The sequence below is a fragment of the Amphibalanus amphitrite genome, unplaced genomic scaffold (genome assembly GCF_019059575.1).
Source record: "Amphibalanus amphitrite isolate SeventyFive unplaced genomic scaffold, NRLGWU_Aamphi_draft 000781F_arrow, whole genome shotgun sequence".
Classification (NCBI taxonomy): Eukaryota; Metazoa; Arthropoda; class Thecostraca; order Balanomorpha; family Balanidae; genus Amphibalanus; species Amphibalanus amphitrite.
Genome location: NW_024882275.1, coordinates 4,059 through 23,748, shown reverse-complemented (window position 1 = coordinate 23,748; position 19,690 = coordinate 4,059). Strand labels below are relative to the sequence as shown.

General features: G+C 50.5%; 1 protein-coding gene and 1 long non-coding RNA gene across 2 annotated transcripts; one reads left to right on the top strand and one right to left on the bottom strand.

Annotated features, from left to right (window-relative positions):
- Window positions 1-320: 320 nt before the first annotated feature.
- LOC122366055 lies at window positions 321-3,768 on the bottom strand. The gene is made up of 2 exons (XM_043337820.1): window positions 536-3,768; window positions 321-349 (listed from the first exon to the last, which is right to left on the bottom strand). Exon 1 carries the CDS (start codon window positions 3,606-3,608, stop codon window positions 1,749-1,751), a length of 1,860 nt encoding a protein of 619 aa, XP_043193755.1. The 5' UTR covers window positions 3,609-3,768; the 3' UTR covers window positions 321-349; window positions 536-1,748.
- A 13,749-nt stretch (window positions 3,769-17,517) lies between these two features.
- Window positions 17,518-19,297, top strand: LOC122366054. Its single transcript, XR_006253828.1, has 3 exons — window positions 17,518-17,878; window positions 18,641-18,820; window positions 19,247-19,297. It is a non-coding gene; the product is annotated as an uncharacterized LOC122366054 (long non-coding RNA).
- The last annotated feature ends 393 nt before the right edge of the window (window positions 19,298-19,690 follow it).

Sequence of the window (19,690 nt, the reverse complement as noted above, 5' to 3'; positions counted from 1 at the left end):
TTGAAACGTCGAATTATGCATATAAATGTCACTTGGTAATCTTATCTTTGATCTGACGTCTGAGCAAAAAACACTCATAAGAACGATAGAAAAGCTTCAAAAGAAACGTGAAAAGGCAAAAAACGCGGTCATTTTTAATAAAACTTGTATTCAAGAAGATATCCTGCCGAAATATACAAATATATATATATATATATATATATATATATATATATATATATATATATATATATATATATATATATATATGTAGACGGCACAGCCGCCACTGTAGCAGCCACCACGTGGCTGAATAGCGCGGAGCGCCGAAAGACGAGCCGTTGACGAAGGACCTTTATTGCCCTTGTTACTGTGGGAGGCGCACGCACACACAGGGGTACACAGGTCAGTACCAAATCTCCCATCAGTAACCACAGTCCACACTGAATTCCGTCCGAAACAGTCGACCTTTTGATAAACTGTACATATTACGTTAACAGCGTTCTTAAATTCAACATATCGACAATGGCAGAACATAATAAACACTAGCTCCTACCGGCTGTTCCTCGTCTCCGCTGTGCGTGCCACTCGTCAACAGCGGCACCGCCGCACTCTGGGCCGTCAGGGGCCGGCCACTCAAACGCCCCGGCCACGAGACCGCTCTCGGCTCCAGCCACGGGGGAAAGCGCACAGCTATCGACTGGCCTACACGTCCCCGGGCCAACCGGAGCGAGCCGAACACCTACGAAGATTGAAACATTTTAAATGGCGCACTTGAGGTACAAGAATATATACGATATCAAAGAAATAAGCATAGAAAGCTAATTAAAGCATATACGAATTTACTGGTTTACACTGAAATAAATTACATTCAACATTGAAGTGCTCCCAAATCCTATATAGTCAAACTTACCCATCAGCGTCGCGCTGGGACACACGCATCCACCCCTCATGAAGGTCGGGCGGGAAAAGAGCGCACACGCAGCTCGGAAACTGCGCCACAGCTCGGCCAGGTCACGTGACCTGCCAGCGTGTCACTCAACAACTCGCGTCGCATCTCTTACATCGACGTGTCAACTAAACTTTAACCATAATCAAGCCATATTTTTATATAAGAAATATAATCACACATGAAATACCGCCTCCGAACCAAATATTACCGAAACGCGCTCCTTGACGATAAGAGATGCAAGTTTTACAGTAACAAACCACTCTGATCGGACAATCGAATCTCCGTCACTCAATACCGCGAGTATAATAGTGCACCTAACTTATCACTGGTGGCAAGGTTTGAAAAAGGATAGGAAAAAAAGTTAACAAGTCAAACGGATAACTGGGTTGCGGTACCCCCGCCACCCGCACCTCACTCAGGACCCGATAGCAGCGACACCTACGCCGCTATAACCCGACACGGGCGCCGTCTACACTCCCCCATTCGAATGGCCATATCTTGTCATTCGAATCAACACAAAGGCGCCCGGGTGAACCCACTCACCGTCTACCTGCTGGTGAGAACCAACCCTCGACTGCCAGGGCAGCTAGCCGAGTTTACATGGACACTTAAATCTAATCACACGTAACAGTCTGGCACCTCAAAACCTACCCGCTGGCAAAAAACAAAAAACAAACAAACCTGCTGGCAAAAACAAACAGACTAGTCTGTCGCAAACAGGTTCTAGCTCATAAAGAATCTATTTACGTTGACACCTTACACTAAATCTTAAACTAGAGGCTCTCAGACTCTCGCACACATCTGACCCCGCACAGTACTAATCCAGGTCAGATTCAGAACTGACCAATACCATCTTGTGGATCGGTCTCAGGTACGTGGACTCACCTGTCCGAACTAGAGCCTTTCTCACGAGTCCGTCCTGACTGGGGAAAGCCTTAACTACCCTTCCTAGCCGCCACAGTCCCCGCGGCACGTTCTGGTCAGCTAGGAGAACCACATCTCCCGGCTGCACATTTCTCGACTCCCGCGTCCATTTCTGGCGCGCCTGGAGAGAAAGCAGGTATTCACGTCTCCAGCGATACCAAAACTGCTGGGCTAAATACTGCACGTGTCGCCATCGACGTCTCGATAGCGAATCGGACTCTGAAAACTCTCCGGGTATCGGTCCGGCACTGCTCCTCAGAAATAGGAGATGCCCCGGGGTCAGAGGCTCCAGCTGACCGGAGCTAGTCGATACGTAAGTCAGTGGCCGGCTGTTCATAACAGACTCGATCTCGCAAAACAGCGTGCGAATCGATTCGTCATCCAGACGCTGCTGAGTAGGCATGGACCGCCATACCTTCCTGAATGTTCTGATCTGCCTCTCAACGCCACCTGCGAAGTGAGAAGCTGTGGGGGGATTGAATTGCCAGTCAATGCCCTGTTTCAGCGCGGCACGCTGCAAATCACCGTGACTGAGTTCGCTCAGCGCCTCGCGGAGCTCTCTGTCGGCCCCGGTCAGATTCGTCCCCATATCACTCCTGATCTGAACGATCTGACCCCGGCGAGCGCTGATCCTACGAATGGCGTTTATCAGCGAGTCTGTGCGCAACGAATCCAGAATCTCAACATGGACGCCTCGTGTCACGACACAGACACACATCAGACCGTAGCGTTTCCGCTCGGTCCGCCCGGTCTTAACCAAGATCGGCCCAAACACATCAAGCAGCACTGACGAGAATGCCGGTGTATCGGCTGACACGCGCTCCTTTGGCAAGTCTGCCATGAGCTGCTTCTGAGGCCGCGCGTTCACCTTCCTGCACGTTACACATCTGCGAATGAGTCCCCGAATCTCAGGACCAGCGCCTATCACCCAGAAACGTTTCCGGACCTCCCAAAAAGTATGATCGCGGCCCTCACGGCCCACCCTCTCATGAGCCTCTCGGATCAACAGCTGGGTCACGTGATTCTTACGGGGCAGAATCACTGGGTGCTTCGCGCTCTCGGAAACACTCTCCGACCGACCGAGTCGGCCTCCCACGACCAGCAGGCCGTTCAGCATCTGCGGACGCAGCTTCGTCAGAGGACTGCTCATAGGCACTCCGACTGGGCCATCGTCACACCCCTCTCTCGGAAAATCAGCCAGGTCCCTCTGGGCGTGCCGCAAAACAACACGCTCTGCCCGGCACAGATCTGACACGGTCAGGTCAGTCCTTTCACCGTGTCCGCGCCGCCTCAGGCCTCTCCTTCTCGCCAGACACCATCTGCGGAAAGAGCCGTCACGCAGGACACAGAGGAAGCGATGATACCACGCCACCGCTCGCTTGAGTCGAAAAAAGGACGAGAAACTCCTGATCAGTAGATCGAAAGGGCTCTCGGGACCGGCGGCAAGCGACACCAGGGCTACAGGCGAAGACTTTACCTCGGAAACGGGAACCGACACAGATACTGCCGGTTCCTCCGGCCATCCGCCGGCGCTCCCGAGAAGAAACTCTGGCCCTCCCAGCCACGGCTTCAGTCCCGCCGGCTGACAGCCACGAGATCCAACATCAGCCGGGTTCACTGTCGAAGGCACATACGCCCAGTCACTCACTTTGGAGCCGTCATGGATGTACGCCAACCGGTTTGCCACAAAAGTCTTAAATCTCGTTGTCCGGTTCCTGACGTAGGCCAGTACTACCATACTGTCAGTCCACATGTGGAAAGAGTCGAATTGGGTGTCTAGCTCTCTCTCAAGCACCCGTCTCACCCTCACGGCCAGCACTGCGGCGGCTAGCTCGAGCCGCGGCACAGACACGAACCGCACGGGATTCACAAGCGACTTACCCAAGAGAAACGTCACAAAACACCGGACCTCCCCGTCCGGAGTACGAACCTCCCTTCTCAGGTATGCCACTGCAGAGTACGCAGTCTCGCTAGCGTCAGCGAAGACGTGTAGCTGAGTGCTTAACACCTCTCCAGGCAGGCCCACGATACACCTCTCCAGCTGAACACTGTCCAGCTCCCTGGCACCGGCCAGCCACTCCTCCCACTCCCCCGTCAAGGCATCAGACAGAGGCTCGTCCCACCCACAGGAAACCGCACACAGCCTCTGCAGCAGCACTCGACCGAGCAGGGTCACTGGCGACACGATACCGAGAGGGTCAAACACCGAACTTACGGTGGATAGTATGCCGCGCCTCGTCACCGGCTTGTGCCGGTCGTTGAACTGGAAAACAAAAGAGTCCTTCTCGACAGACCACTTCAGTCCAAGCGCACGCTCAGAGTAGAGGTCTGCACCGGCCGGCTGCAGCCGCGGCTGGCTGCAGCCCCACGGCTGTGGGCCGGGACGGCTGCAAATATCTCCAAGAACACGGCTACGGCTGTGGCCACGGCTGTGAGATTTCAAGCTCAATCTTAAGTAATCAAATATAAAATTTTAAATCCTTAATCTTACATTCTGATAAGCAGTCTAGCCTGTAAAAATCATGCAAAGGATGCCCAGCAACATTGAAAGTGGTGAAGCCTTTGAAAACCTGTAATGGTTTTACCATTTGCTGTAGGGGAGTTTGCACTCTGGTACAGAATAGTAATTATAGGTACCAATTGTTCCTTCATCATCCAGAGCTTGACAGTTTCAGAAAATGCAGCATGTTGCATTGTCACATCCCTCTCAAATCAATCTCACCTGGTCATTAGGAGAGCACCTTACAGCTATTGAAGATGAAGACGAGCGTTCAATAATTCTTTCAGGTAATAGAAAAAGAAATCTAAAGGCTTCATAAAATATTATCTGAAATAACTCTTAGACGTATTTCTGGATTTTCGGCAAGTCCAATTACATAATATAAAACTGGCGCTTTATGTTCTAACTGGTGTGTGAGTGACCGCTAACAGAAAATGCTGATTAAGGAAGCTAATGGAATTAGATTATAAGTGAGCATGAACTTTACTTACGGTTAATTCACATGATGGTGAAAACCCTGAACACGTAATTCACATGACGGTGAAACCCTGAGTGCTGTTCACGGGCACCTGCGGTAGCTGCGGTAGCTGCGGCTCGGCGGTCAGCCGGGTAATGACGTCACAGAAAGTGGGGATGGGGCGGGTGGTGTGACGTCATACGGCTGCGGCCGGCTGCGGTCGCCTGCGTCTCCTGCGGTCGAAACGATCCGACCGCAGCGGCCGCAGGAGCCATTTGTCATGCAAAGTGGCGCGGCAGTTGCGCATTCGTGTAACTTGGGCGGAAAATTGACACGGCCGCCTCAGACGAACGCGTGATGACGTGCGCACAAGTGGGCGGGACTTACAGCCTGCGATCTACCGCAGCTACCGCAGTTACCGCAGGTGCCCGTGAACAGCACTCTGAACACAATATTTCTTACGCGAGCTGTTGACTTTACTAATAAAATGACGTCTTCTTCTGAAAATGTAAAAATTTGATGCTTAATCTTTGTTTGAGAGCACGTGTTTAACTGTATAGCATTATCATTTATAAATTATAATATTTTTGGCTGTTTATAGTGACACAAAACAATTTATTGCCACTTCTTTGCTATTGACGTCATTAAAAACTCAAGTAAAATTTTTGATTGAAAGAGGCAATTGTGGCTCGCACGGCCTTGGGGATTTGAGCGAAGATCATTATTTGGAAAAATCAAAATAGATGAATGTTTTTCTTTCTTGGATGCTCACTAGTGTTTTGATGCCTTGCATATCAAATTAGTTTGAGACTGGCTCAGAAGGCTGCTTCAAGCCTGGCATATCACACCCCAGAAAATATGCAAGGTAAGAAAGAAGCAAGAGTTTTGACTAGACAATCACTGTTTGACAGTCCATCAACTTCAGTATCATTTTCCATATAACATTGATAATGAAAAGCATCAGGGTCTGTTGTTCTGTCCCACAACCATGCTTCAGGATTTGGCATTAGATGTCTACATTGCTAGTGCTTCTATTCTGGTTCGTTGTTTATGTTTTCTGTTGATGTAGGTACCTACCTACCCATCTTTCTTAACCCCTTGCAAGGGCTTGTGTAAGCATGCGTTGCGCATCAGGCTTCAGGCCTTCGGCCTAAAGCCAGATACACAACCACTTAACCTATGACGCTTCATGAGCTTGAGAATCTATAGCCCATTGCAATGTGCTTTTGGCTATATGTTTCAACTAAAAACAACTTATTATATACTTTTTGGTTGCATTTCATTGAAAGTATCCACGGCCGGCTGACGGCTGGCTGCCCACAGTTTGCCACGGCTGTGGGCGGCTGTGGCTGTGGAGCCATGGCTGCGGAGCGGCTAGGCTGTGGAAAATTGCAGCCGTGCGGAACTCTAGCTCAGAGCCCAGAGCGTCCTTATCTAAATCCACTGCCTTAACCTGCTTACCTCTGTCTTCAAACGGAATCTGTTTCAGAAACTCTGACCGGTTGCTGGTGAACTTAGTCATGTTGAATGCACCGGTCCTGCAGAGATCTTTCAGGTCACGTGCCAGCTTCACAGCCTCCTCCACGGAGTCAGCAGCACATAGAGCGTCATCTACATACGTCTTACGAAGTAGAGCATCAGCGGCCTCAGGAAACTGCTCGCGACCCTCCTCTGCGCAGCGGCTCAGCGCGAAGCTGGCCACACTGCCACTTGACACCGCTCCGAAGACGTGCGACCTCATCCTCAGCACCTGCACGTCACCCTCTGGGTCGTCATCATGGAACCACAGGAATCTCAGCAGATCAGCATCTGCTTCCGGCACACGCACTCGATGATACATAGACTGGACGTCACATGTGAACGCGACACGCCCCTCCCGGAAGCGACAGAGCACCCCGAGAAGCGGATTTGTCAGGTTCGGACCCCCTCTCAGTAAGTCATTTAAACACACGCCACGGCTCCGGGCCGCGCAGTCAAAAACCACGCGCAGTTTTCCCTTCGCGGGCTCCTGCACGCCGTGGTGAGGGAGGTACCAGACCGGCCCTTCTCCAACCTCACCGTCTGGCACTGGAGCTGCGTAGCCGTCATCAACCAGTGACGAAATGACTCGTCGGTACGCGTCAAAATAGTCGGAATCAGACCTGAAGCGCCTCCGAAGAGAATCCAATCTCCTGGACGCCATCGGAAAGCTGTCCGGCAACTGGTCGAAATCCTTCTTAGGAAGTGGAATCACGAAGTGCCCCTCCTCGTCTCTCTTGACCTGTGGGAGCAAGTCAGACAGCCACTCCCTGTCCTCCACGGAAAGGCACTCCTTGTCGTCGGAAAGATCCTTAAACTCATGTTCATACATGACCTTAAAGACGCACTCTGAGTCACGGTCAGGGACACAGCTGTCGTGAACCCGCAGCAGGTTGACAGACATCCTACCTCTTGTCGCCGGGGAACCACCACAACCAATTACATACCAGCCAAGACACGTCCTCACACCACAGAGGCCCTCCTCACCGGAAGGCGGAGACCTCACCTCTCTGGGAACAATCAGAGTAGCGCAGTTGGAGCCGAGCAGCAACTCCACTGGGGCATCCACCTCATGGAGCTCCACACCCTGCAGGTGGGCAGCGGCTCTGAGCTCACTCACCCGGCACCGATCGGACTGTGTCACAGGGATCCTGTCGATAGTCAGGAGCGGCGGCAGGGGAAGGAACTCTGCTCCGTCCAGACCGCAGACCTCCAACCCAGAGGCCAGCGAGGTCTGCATCACCCTCCGCTCGTTCCCAACCGTCTCGATGGAGATGGAAGTGTCATCCCTTCTCACCTTCAAACGCCGCGCCAGCGACTCAGTCAAGAAACTACCTGACGAGCCAGAGTCCAAGAACCCATTCACCACCACCTCCAGCCCCGTGGGACCCCGGAGGCGCACAGCAACCACTGGCAGCGCCGTCCGGCCCGCGCCGCGGATACCCAAGCTCGCACTTAAAACACCACCACTCATCTGCGCCCCAGGTGGGTCACCAGCTGCTCCCATCCCGCCGGTCAAGGGTCCCGCGCGCAAAGAATCAGACCCCCTGCCGGGCGGCTGAGCCGCACGCTGCTGCTCGATGGGGGCAGAGACTGAGCTCGGCTCCCTGTGCATCGCCAAGGGATGGGGCCCATTGCAGACACCACACCGGAGCGGCTTTCTACAAGACCGAGCCCTGTGTCCCCTCCTCAGGCAGCCAAAACACAGCTGATTTTTCATCAACACCCGTCGTCTCTCCTCCCAAGGTCTACGAAGCAGATCCTTACAGCCCTCCAGACGGTGCGCCGCCCCGCAGAAAACACACTTCTGCACCCCGGGCTCGCTCACCTTCGCTGTGCTCACCTTATGCCGCGCTCCAGCCTCACCACCGCGTCCGGAAATGACAGGCCTTGGACCGAAAAGAGGACTCCTCCTCACTCGCACCTCTGCTGCGACGAAGCTAACCATGTCTGAGAAAGTAATCCTCTTACCACTCTCAGACAATCTGTCGGCCTCTCGGAGCCACCGGTCCTGCAGATACACTGGAAGCTTAGACGCGATCAAGCGGAGGGTAGACGGGTGCTCGAACTCGCCCATGGTGGCGCCAGACATCGCGTTTTTTACCTCAGTTAGGAACAGAGCATATCTGTCAAGCCCCTCAACATCCCCAGACTGCAGGCGCGACCACTGTTCGATCCGCTCCACGTACGAATCGATCAGTCTGAGAGAATTTCCATATCGAGACTCGAGAAGTTTCACAGCCTGGCTGTAGCCCTCATCACCCAAGTGGAGGCAACTCCTGACTAGCTGATTAGCTTTCCCGCGGGTATACTGCTCGAGGTAATACAGCAGTTCCCCCTGGTCGTCCGTTCGGCTAGCAATCCTGGACTGGAACGCTCTGATGAAGAGCCTAAACTCCTCAACCGCTCCCGAGAACGGACGGAGCTCGGCAGGAGGGAGCAGTGAACGCCTCACCTGCGCTGAAAGGGCATCAGCCCCAACTGGAGTCACCGAAGTCTCACTCACTGTCACCCGAAGAGGCTCCAGTGCTGACTCATCCACCTGGCCCAGCTCGGCCAGCTGAATCTCAACATCCAACTGCTCTGCCCTAGTCCGCAGCCTCAGCTCATCCTGCTCTGCCTGAGCCTTAACCTTCAGCCTACTCTCCTCTACAGCCTGTCGTTCCCTCATCAGTTTAAGTTTCACCATCAGCATCTCTGCACTCGGTTTAGAGATAGGCTGACTCTCACCTGGGGGTTCCCTAACGTCCACCTTGTTCTCAACACGTGGAGACTCCGTCGGGTCCTGCATAGCTGCCCACAGCCTATCTACCATCTCAGACTTCTTACCTGTGGGTTCTAAGCCCTTAGCCTCGAGCTCGCGCTGGAGCTCAGCCAACTTAAGTTTACCAAGATCCTCCTTACTGGGCGTCGCCATCATGTGCAGGATCACAGGATACAGAAGCAGACGAGAAGGGATCAAGGACCACCAGATCCAACTTACAAACTAAACACCTTAACTAATATTAAAAACACAGTACGACACAGCCTAAAAACACTTCAGCACTGAAACTCACTACTAACTATCAAGTCACAGGGGCTGGTCCCAGCTGGGCACCACTACACAACCTATCCCCAACCTCAAAGTCAACAAGTTCAGCTCCCTTGGACCACAGCTCACCGAAACCGCTCCACGTTGAGTCGCTCCTCAGCAGCCCACCAGTCGGCCGCCAGACGCAGCAGCTCCAGGACTGCAGGGCACAGTCGCCAGAGACGACTTGGACGCCGGGCGGGCAGGTCGGGCAGCCACACAGGCCGCAGCAGTCGACCAGCCAGCCAGAAGGAGCAGCCCCACGGCAGCAGAGCGCAATCACCGGAGACGACTGCCGCCGGACAGGTCGGGCAACCACACAGGCTGCAGCAGTCGACCAGCCAGTCGTCGGACAGCACTCGAGAGCAGCACAGCGCGGCCCCCGGCTCCGCCAGCTCACGCAGAGCCTCACCAGTCACCACACCAACCGTGACTCACGCGCCAAACCTCACTGGCCACCACTGACGCACATCACCTCACTGTGGCCACAAGCTGCAGACGCAGCACAACCACGGCCACCAACCGCAACCTGCACTCTGCAGCGCCCACTGGCTACTGCTCAGGCACAGCACCTCACCCACTGCAGCTCGGACCACCCTGCTTCACTCCACCAGGAGGAGCCCGATCTTGGATCCAGCAGCTCCACGACGGTGAAGCGCATCATCCGCTGGCGGCAGTCCAGGAGGCAGCAGTGGTCGACCACAGCACGCAGTTGCAGTCCAGACCTCAGCCGCAGCAGACGGCCCAGCAGACTCCAGCCGTAACTGTAGACGGCACAGCCGCCACTGTAGCAGCCACCACGTGGCTGAATAGCGCGGAGCGCCGAAAGACGAGCCGTTGACGAAGGACCTTTATTGCCCTTGTTACTGTGGGAGGCGCACGCACACACAGGGGTACACAGGTCAGTACCAAATCTCCCATCAGTAACCACAGTCCACACTGAATTCCGTCCGAAACAGTCGACCTTTTGATAAACTGTACATATTACGTTAACAGCGTTCTTAAATTCAACATATCGACAATGGCAGAACATAATAAACACTAGCTCCTACCGGCTGTTCCTCGTCTCCGCTGTGCGTGCCACTCGTCAACAGCGGCACCGCCGCACTCTGGGCCGTCAGGGGCCGGCCACTCAAACGCCCCGGCCACGAGACCGCTCTCGGCTCCAGCCACGGGGGAAAGCGCACAGCTATCGACTGGCCTACACGTCCCCGGGCCAACCGGAGCGAGCCGAACACCTACGAAGATTGAAACATTTTAAATGGCGCACTTGAGGTACAAGAATATATACGATATCAAAGAAATAAGCATAGAAAGCTAATTAAAGCATATACGAATTTACTGGTTTACACTGAAATAAATTACATTAAACATTGAAGTGCTCCCAAATCCTATATAGTCAAACTTACTCATCAGCGTCGCGCTGGGACACACGCATCCACCCCTCATGAAGGTCGGGCGGGAAAAGAGCGCACACGCAGCTCGGAAACTGCGCCACAGCTCGGCCAGGTCACGTGACCTGCCAGCGTGTCACTCAACAACTCGCGTCGCATCTCTTACATCGACGTGTCAACTAAACTTTAACCATAATCAAGCCATATTTTTATATAAGAAATATAATCACACATGAAATACCGCCTCCGAACCAAATATTACCGAAACGCGCTCCTTGACGATAAGAGATGCAAGTTTTACAGTAACAAACCACTCTGATCGGACAATCGAATCTCCGTCACTCAATACCGCGAGTATAATAGTGCACCTAACTTATCACTGGTGGCAAGGTTTGAAAAAGGATAGGAAAAAAAGTTAACAAGTCAAACGGATAACTGGGTTGCGGTACCCCCGCCACCCGCACCTCACTCAGGACCCGATAGCAGCGACACCTACGCCGCTATAACCCGACACGGGCGCCGTCTACAATATATATATATATATATATATATATATATATATATATATATATATATATATATATATATATATATATATATATATATATATATATATCACAGATAACAGTAGTACTGGATTGGAAACAGGATTCCGGCGGCTGCAGTAAGAGGCCGAAAACAGAACCGAATATTTCGTGCCCAGACTTCAATATCTCCTCTCACAGGCAACAAAAAATTGTTGGTTTATGTGAATGAAACTTATAAATAAGCAATCTAGCCGTGCTCGTGTTAATTGTTGCGTTTTTTTCATATTGGCAACTTATTTTATCAAACATTTGCTGGTTATACTTTCCTCACAGTGATGAGGGAACGCACAGGGCCTCCTCTAACATACCCACTGGGTGGGCAAATGCCCACCCAGTCGCCACAATTGCCCACCCAGTGGCGTCGATTTGCCCACCCAGAAGCAAATGCAAAAATAAAGGTCCGGCCGGACGTCCGGTACTACCTTTCCGGTCTTAAGCAAACTGGATGCTGTTTGAAGGTCAAAAAAAGTTTTCTGGTTGCTCGATATTCAGGAGCGTAGCCAGGATTTCCTCAAGGAGGGGGCTAAACGCACAAGGGCGCAAGATAACCCCCTCAAAATCCAAAAAGCCATCGGGTTGTATCCAATATTTTTTTGGATGGGGCCCAAATAAATGGAAAAAATATTCATTAACAAACAATGTTAGAACTGAGGGGGTAAGCAGTATATGGGCCCCTGTTAGACAGGCCCACGAATAGCTTCATGGAGTCGCCAGCCGGTTCTGATGGCGGTCTGAGGACCCGTAGGTCGGATGAGGGTTCTTCAGACCGTCACAGGCCCCTATAGCCCATGAGAGCCTCGTAAGCCGTCTGAGGGTCATATAAGCCGTCTAGGGCCACTCAGACCGACAAAAGGCCCCTTGCACTTGCAGAGGCCCAGTCAGGCCGACGTAGGGCCCTCTCAGACAAACTAAGGGCCCGTTCAGGTCATTTGAGGGCCTCCTCAAACCGATAAGGGCCCCTCAGATCGACAGTGGATCCGATCCGAGCTCCCTCAAACCGATATAGGGTCAGACCAACAGTCGGAACGCATTGATTCTGTTTACACACCGTTGGACCCAAGTTGGACCCATCCCATCCAACTGGCCCCCTGGTTTCAATAGGGCCCCAAGGCTCTAAAATTGGGTCTCTCTTGGCCAAAGAATAACTACTCAGCTGTGTCAAAGGATCTGCCGCAGGGCCTTTGCGTCGCCAAGGGCCCACTGTGTCAGTCAGGGGCCTCTATGGAATAAGGACCCCTGGCTTCCAGGAGGGGCCATGGTCCCTTTGGCCCCCTCCTTGGCTATGCCACTGCAGGTGACAAACGTTCTTTCAGACGACCAGGGGGCAGGGGCCCAGGCGACCAGAACCCCAGGTGACCAGGGGCCCCCAGGCGACTAGCTCCCCCCAAGCGACCAGGGGCCCCCTGGGCGACCAGAGGCCCCAGGAAACCGGGGGTCCTCGGATGAGTGCAGGGGCCCATTGGGTAATCAGGGGCACCTCGGGTAACCAGGGCCACAGAAATGAAACTTGAATTGATATAAATTTGCTTCCGAGTAAAATACGTTTTATCCAGTGTTAGAAAAAAAATATCCCGGGGCCTGTGGGGCCCCCATGGCGCCTTCTGCGCTCAAGGGAGGGGGCCATTGCCCCCGTGGCCCCTCCCCTTGGCCACGCCCCTGCCGATATTGGAGTTATCAAGTAATTGTCTCGTAAGTGAAAAGGCACGTACAATAAAGGTACAACCCTCTGCGAGCTGCGTGGTAGGTATCTTTTTTCGACAAAACCGAGAATAACGCGAATACGCTAACGGTCATTCGGAAATCGTAACAGCAAGACGCGCGAGACTCCGCACCTTAGATTGGGCTTATTTTGGTATACATTTTCCATCTAGTTTGACAACAACACACAAAAGTTTATATTTCCCCCAAAACAAACTTTTGCTTTTTTGCTACGGTAAGAGTACACATTGTTCAGTGACTGAATTAATCGAAGGGGTGGAGCATGGCGCATCTATATGCAATGTGTTCCGACCGACTGATTATCAGAACCTTTGAGATATTAGGTATCGGTTTTGTCGAAATAAGAATACCTACCACGCAGTTTTTGCGGAGGGCTGCAAGTACAGCCCTCTGCAGACTGCGTGGTAGGTATCCTTTTTTTTCGACAAAACCGAGAATAACGCGAATACTATGCTATCGGGCACTCGGAAATCGTAACAGAAAGATGCGCGAGACTCCGCAGCTTAGATTGGCATTATCATCGTATGCATTTTCCATCCAGTTTGGCAACAAAACCCAAAAGTTGATATTTGCCCCCAAAACGAACTTAAACATTTTGTTGCCACACAAGGCGTAGGTATGCTTTGTTTATTGATAGGCCCTATCGAAGGAGTGGAGCATGGCGCATCTATTTGCAGTGAGCTTCGACCGACTGATAACATGACTTTTGAATTATAATCAGTTTTGTCGGAAAAAGAATACCTACCACGCAGTCTGCTGAGGGCTGTACATGTAATCTGGAACGAATCGCTCGAGCATCGCTAACCATAAAACATACGACAAACGTTAACTATCATTTTATTTCCAATAATGGCACAGCTTATTTCGTCTCATCCCCGCACCCCCCCCCCCCCCGGTAACAGGTTTTGAAATTGGTTGAACCCCAAAACAAGTGGCTGGATCCGCCCTTGGGCGGGGAAGTGGCGAAAATTTTGCCCACCCAGTGAAAAATCCTTAGAGGAGGCCCTGGGAACGCATATGCCACCGATTTGATTATAATGATTTGCTCACTCTCATCCACAAAAAGTACTTGTACATGGGAGTTAAATCTCTTTATTTACATGCTAATCGACACCTGTCCTGTCACAACGAACCATCCAAACGTCACAATTCAAACAAACGTCACAAAACACTCCTTCAAGTGTTACTTCGCCTGCCCTCCCAATTTCATCAGCGACCTTACTACCATGTTTCCGCACTTTCCAGCAAATAGATTGAAAACCGTCGCATACATCTCTGAAAGGAGGCTCCCAAGGACGTCGTGGCCATCATTGCAAGCGACTTCCGGCCAGTTCGGCATCCGGTTTGCGACGATCTTCGTCACTTTTGCAAACATCCTCCTTGGCTGATCGCAGACCAGCAGCTGCTTCCTGCACTCGCTTCCGTCTTCGGCAGTTGCCTCCAAATCTGGCAGCTCCTCATGGTGAGGTCGATAGCGGTTGGGACGGAACCAGAAGCCTTCCGTGGTCCAGCAATGCTGTGAAAAAGAGGAGGACCGCGGCCACCTGGTGGCCGCCTTTCTTCAGTCGTACCTCCAGCGGCGCAACCCCTTGATCGATCAGCAGGTTGGCGCAGGCACCGTACTTGTTACGCCTGGTGGCTGAGCGTGCCAAGGCGCCGGAGCTGTGTCCCAGGGAGGCCTTGGCGCTGTCATCCAGGTCCTCCATTTCAGTGGATTTCGCCACCGCGGCCACTAGCTCCTGGATGAAAAGAGCACCATCCTGCTGTCACTCCTGCTGTGATGGTGCCATTCGGGCGGAGGCGTCGGCGGGGCTGAAACGTGACCAGTGACCACCATATGAGGCTCTTAGCGGCCCCCAGTCAATGGCATTGGTAGCTTCACGCTCTGGTGACGTAAGCAGAGCGTGAAGGTTTTTTTATTTTCCCTTCACTAGTGCTTTACCTATGGAAGATACCGATTTCGAAGGCAAAACTAAAAGTCGATTTTTTAACTTATTAGTCGAGATACGTATAAACCGAGTGTACCATACGACAGCCTGATCTTTCTTCTATCGATACCCGCATCCACTTTGGCGATGGTACATACATAAAACGCTGAAATTTGGCGATAGGCGGGAAGGTGCAATCCTAAACGGTATCATTCAATTACATCTTGATGGTTGCTTTTTCGAATGCTCGGAACATACTGAGTAGTGATGAACCTGATCTTTGATTCAAGCCGGATCTTGCAATACCAGCAGCTTTTTCAGGTCAGGTCACGTCACTGACCTTTGACGTCATAAGTGAACCCCTGCACGGTCCTCAGATACCGCAAGTTCGCAACGCCCTCAGTGTCAGAGCAGATTTCACAAGGAGATGAAACTTGCAGGACCTATTATCCTCCAGAAGTCTCACAACGTGTATATCTCGCTTTTTTATTCAAGGTCACATGAGGTCAGGCCGGTCATATGAAGTCACCATTATAAGCCAATGGGGGAAACCTATAAACAGCTATTTTGGAGCCCAGAACGATCTCAGACTAGCTGTAACACACGCAACCGTGGTTATTTCATGCACTCTTTACAAGGTTCGATGCTTCATTTTTGCACCAAGAGCTTGCATGACGTCATTGATGACGTCACTAGTGTCGTAAGTTTTTCGACAATAACTTTTGATCAAATTGAGCTAGCGAGTCGGGAAAGCCACCAATAGACTTGGGAAGACCTGCCAAATCGAATGCTATGTGACATGACCTCCTTCGACCAAGTTCGTGCCCTTGGGACCTCTCTGACCTCACCGTGACCCGAGGTCAACACCCAAAGTTGGCCTCACCCAAATAAAAAGAATACCATTCGACGCGCCTGAGCAGGGCGAATACGATGCTGTCAAAATCGCGGCCCTGCAATCATTTTTTTGTGAAGTTATTCGCCAAAACCGAACCCGAACCTTGGACCACTTAACCTGACCTCAGAGGTCACCGGTTGACCTGAGACCTTAAAATCGGGTACAAAACGCTGCATCTCGTAACGACACACACGCTCGTCTTTTCTGCGACGTTCTAGCTCCATTAGGGGCGAAATGGCGAGACGGGGTCGTACCCCCCCGCCCCCCCCCCCCACCCCCGCCCCCGGCCGGCGCGTATGTAGAAAACCAATAAGTCCGGCGAGGGTTAAGCGGGTTCCACTGTGCACAAACAGCTAAGGGTTGTGCATTTAGTATGGTCATGAGAGAATCCTGTTTGATTTGGGCTCATAATACAATGCATGATCACAAGTTTAATTGATTTTCTTCTTCCCAAAAACAAACAATAAATGCTCTTCTCCATATTCCCCTTCACTCAACAACTTTTGATCACTTTTCCCTAAAGGCCTAAGGTAATGCATTGGTAAAAACACAAATGGATGGCTCATCTCAATAGTCAATACTTCTGTCTCCTAATGCTCCTAATGCCTTTGATCATGGTGGCAATGCAATGTGATGATGACAGCATTCCATTTATCACCACTGAAACACAACTTAGCTCAAAAACACTCATATACATAAATTTATTTATCTCCATTTGTGCAAAATTACTTAACTTATCACATTCTTTGACTATTGCTTCAGAAAGACATATCAGACCATAAGATTGTGTGAAACAAGAAAAGATTAACTATCAGGCAATAGAGTTGATATATGAGTAGATGAAGTCCAGATTGTAGACTTGAGTTTGGTAGGTTGTAGGAGTTAGGTTGTAGGTTTTAGGCTGGTAGGTTCATAGGTAGTATATTGGTAGGTTGAAAGCTTTGAGTTAGAAGGTAAGGTTAGGTCAGGTTAGATGTTCAAAATCTTCACTGGACTTCATCTTCACATTTACCACAGAGTTGACACTTGACAAGCTGTGCCAGCCAATCTAGCAACTAAGTATTCCGCACTAGCACGCACATAGGCTGGAAATGTGCACAATCACACGAAAAAAGGCTGCAAGTTTGGGAACTCTGCAGTTCTGCACTTATATGGAAACTACACTAATATTCGATGATGTCTCATTTGCCTTCTGAAAATTTCTTAGATAGCATTGCATCACGGTCATAGAATACTAAGGTAACACGGAGCCGAAGCTTCAAGCCAGGGGACACGGGAGGCATGCCGTCAGCTGTCCTTTTTTAAACAATCGGTTTCTTTGAAATAATTTCTTTTGGTTTTTTTATGTATTTCATGAATATAGTACATCAAAAATTAAGTTTTATTTTTTATGAGGTGGGAAATATTTTTCTGTCCAAACCATTCCCGTTTAAAGAAAATAGACAAGGGGAGAGTTTACCCAGGACCCTATGGAGGTTGTGTACATGAGTTTACCCAGGGCCCTATGGGAGAGAGTTAACACGTGCTTCTATGGGGCGAATTCGATGCAATAAATGGCGCAGTAGCGACATTACTTTTGTTCGATGTCTCTCGGACGACAAAGATCCTACGCCGTTTGGCCAATCATATTCCATAATCGCAGCCGAGTTCCATAATCGCAGTTGACCTAGAACGGGATTGGCCGGACGACGTACAATCTTCGTCGTCCGAGAGACATCGAACGAGGGGTACATCGACTGAATATACATTGCGATTCAATATTCAGTAGGTATTTTATGACCGTGATTGCAATTTGCATTTGAGCTCAGCAGTCGAGTAAGTTGTGCCAAAAATACCAGAAGTGTTGCATGCCCTGGATGCAGAAAAACAAGATTGAAATGAGTGGATCAAGTTGTATCTTTCGTGCAGATGTAGATATCAAGACAAGATGTACCTTTCACTTAAGATCCATGCAGGTGAGGTTCCAGTGAAATTTGAATTCGATAGGTAGCCATTTTTGCTTTTGCTTTGATACTTGTGGTAAGGAAACATGATTATTGTTGCATGAACCGCCCACTGCCCATTGCTGTCTTGTCTCGCATTCGATATCCGATCACCATTCTTAAATACCTAGCTCACCTTGCCATATGGAAATCAGATTTTAGGAGGCCACTGGGCCTGTGGGACCTGGTCTCAATGAGCTCCCAGTGCTTAGGACAGTCAGGCTCATATGTTGGGTAAGGTGAGGTTGAGGTAGGCCAGTATGCACTCTGCAAAGCATGGCAATTTCGACAAGATCTCGTCTGTGCTGGCTTGTCCGGCTGGTGAGGGTTTGGTGTAGCGTGGATTTAGCTTGATGCAGTGCGGATTTTGTGTAGCGCGGTGCGGCTTTGGCCTGGTGTGGTCAGGTGGTGGGGGATGTAGTGTAGTGCATTTTAAATGTGGCTTGGTGATGGACATGGTGGACCCAACAAAATGGACGGCAAAAATTGAAAAAAAGCATTAATGGAGCTTTGACATGCAATTTAGTGTGCTCTCGGGCTGATAGGTGATAGGTGGTCCCACCAATCATGGGTGTCATCCCCTGTTGTGATTCAGGGGGTCTAGTCAAAACCTTACCTATTTCTGCTAACCTAAACCTATTTCTTACAAATTAGGCAAAATGTGATTATGGTATAATAATAAAATGATTCAAAAGTCTTCATTTCACTCATATATTAAACCTGGCCCTTTTTCAGGCGCAAGCTCTGGATGAACTTCTGCGGTGACGTCGGCATTCTTACAGGAGAACCCAAGATTCGCTGTACCTGTATGCATTTCAAAACTGAATAATTGATAGCAACAAGTAAATATTTGAAGTTGCAGCCAAATGCTGTGCCTTCTCTGCTGCAAGAACTACATGTCACCATTGAAGCAAGGTAAGTGTTAAAAGAAATTGTTCACCTTCTGTGAATAATTTGATGAATAGAATTTAAAAAGATATGTTAAAAATGTGATGAATAAAATTTAAATGCATTCTGACTTGGAATTACACACTTCTTCTAAAGGGATTTCATTATTTTAATGATTAAAGTTATGAACACTAACAGCTGAACAACCTATCAGCTGCAAGGGATTCTGCTCCTGTAAGTGCTCTCATCGCTGATTGGCCACTGTGTGTTGAAGAGGTTTCTGCTAGCTGTAAATGAGCACTAGAACATGAATTTAAGCACCAATACTCACTGATAAAAGTTGAATATCTCAAACGGTTCAATTTTCAAATATAAGGCATACGCAAATCTGCTCTATCAGACTGCTATCTCAGTTTAAAATTCCATGTTAAAGGTGAACTATTTCCTCGACAGGACCAGCTCGACTCCTGCAGTAGGACTCCAGCCTCGTCCAGTCGTCGCCGCTCGCCAAGACCTGCCGGACTCCTGCAATAGGGGTCCAGGCTGACCCGTTCGTCCAGTAACCGCCGCTCGTCAGCACCAGCTGGGCTCCTGTAGTAGGGGTCCAGCCTCGTCCAGTCGCCGCCGCTCGCCAAGACCAGCTGGGCTCCTGTAGTATGGGGCTAGGATGGCCCGTTCATCAACCGGTCTTGAAGTCACATCGCTGTCAGCCAGCCGAACTCAGTACATAAGTCACTAACCCTGAATGTTGCCAGCCAAAGTCGGCAGTTTCCTTCGGACAGTCATCTCACCAGTGTTGTACACTGTACAGGGTGTCCGGAAAGTCCTGGCGCTTCTTTTGGACGCCGTGTAACGCGCGCTGTGATTATTGGACATTCAGCCAATCATCACAGACAT

Excerpts from the sequence above, each read along its gene's own strand:
- LOC122366055 (XM_043337820.1), bottom strand. The coding sequence starts at position 3,608 with ATGTGGACTGACAGTATGGTAGTACTGGCCTACGTCAGGAACCGGACA.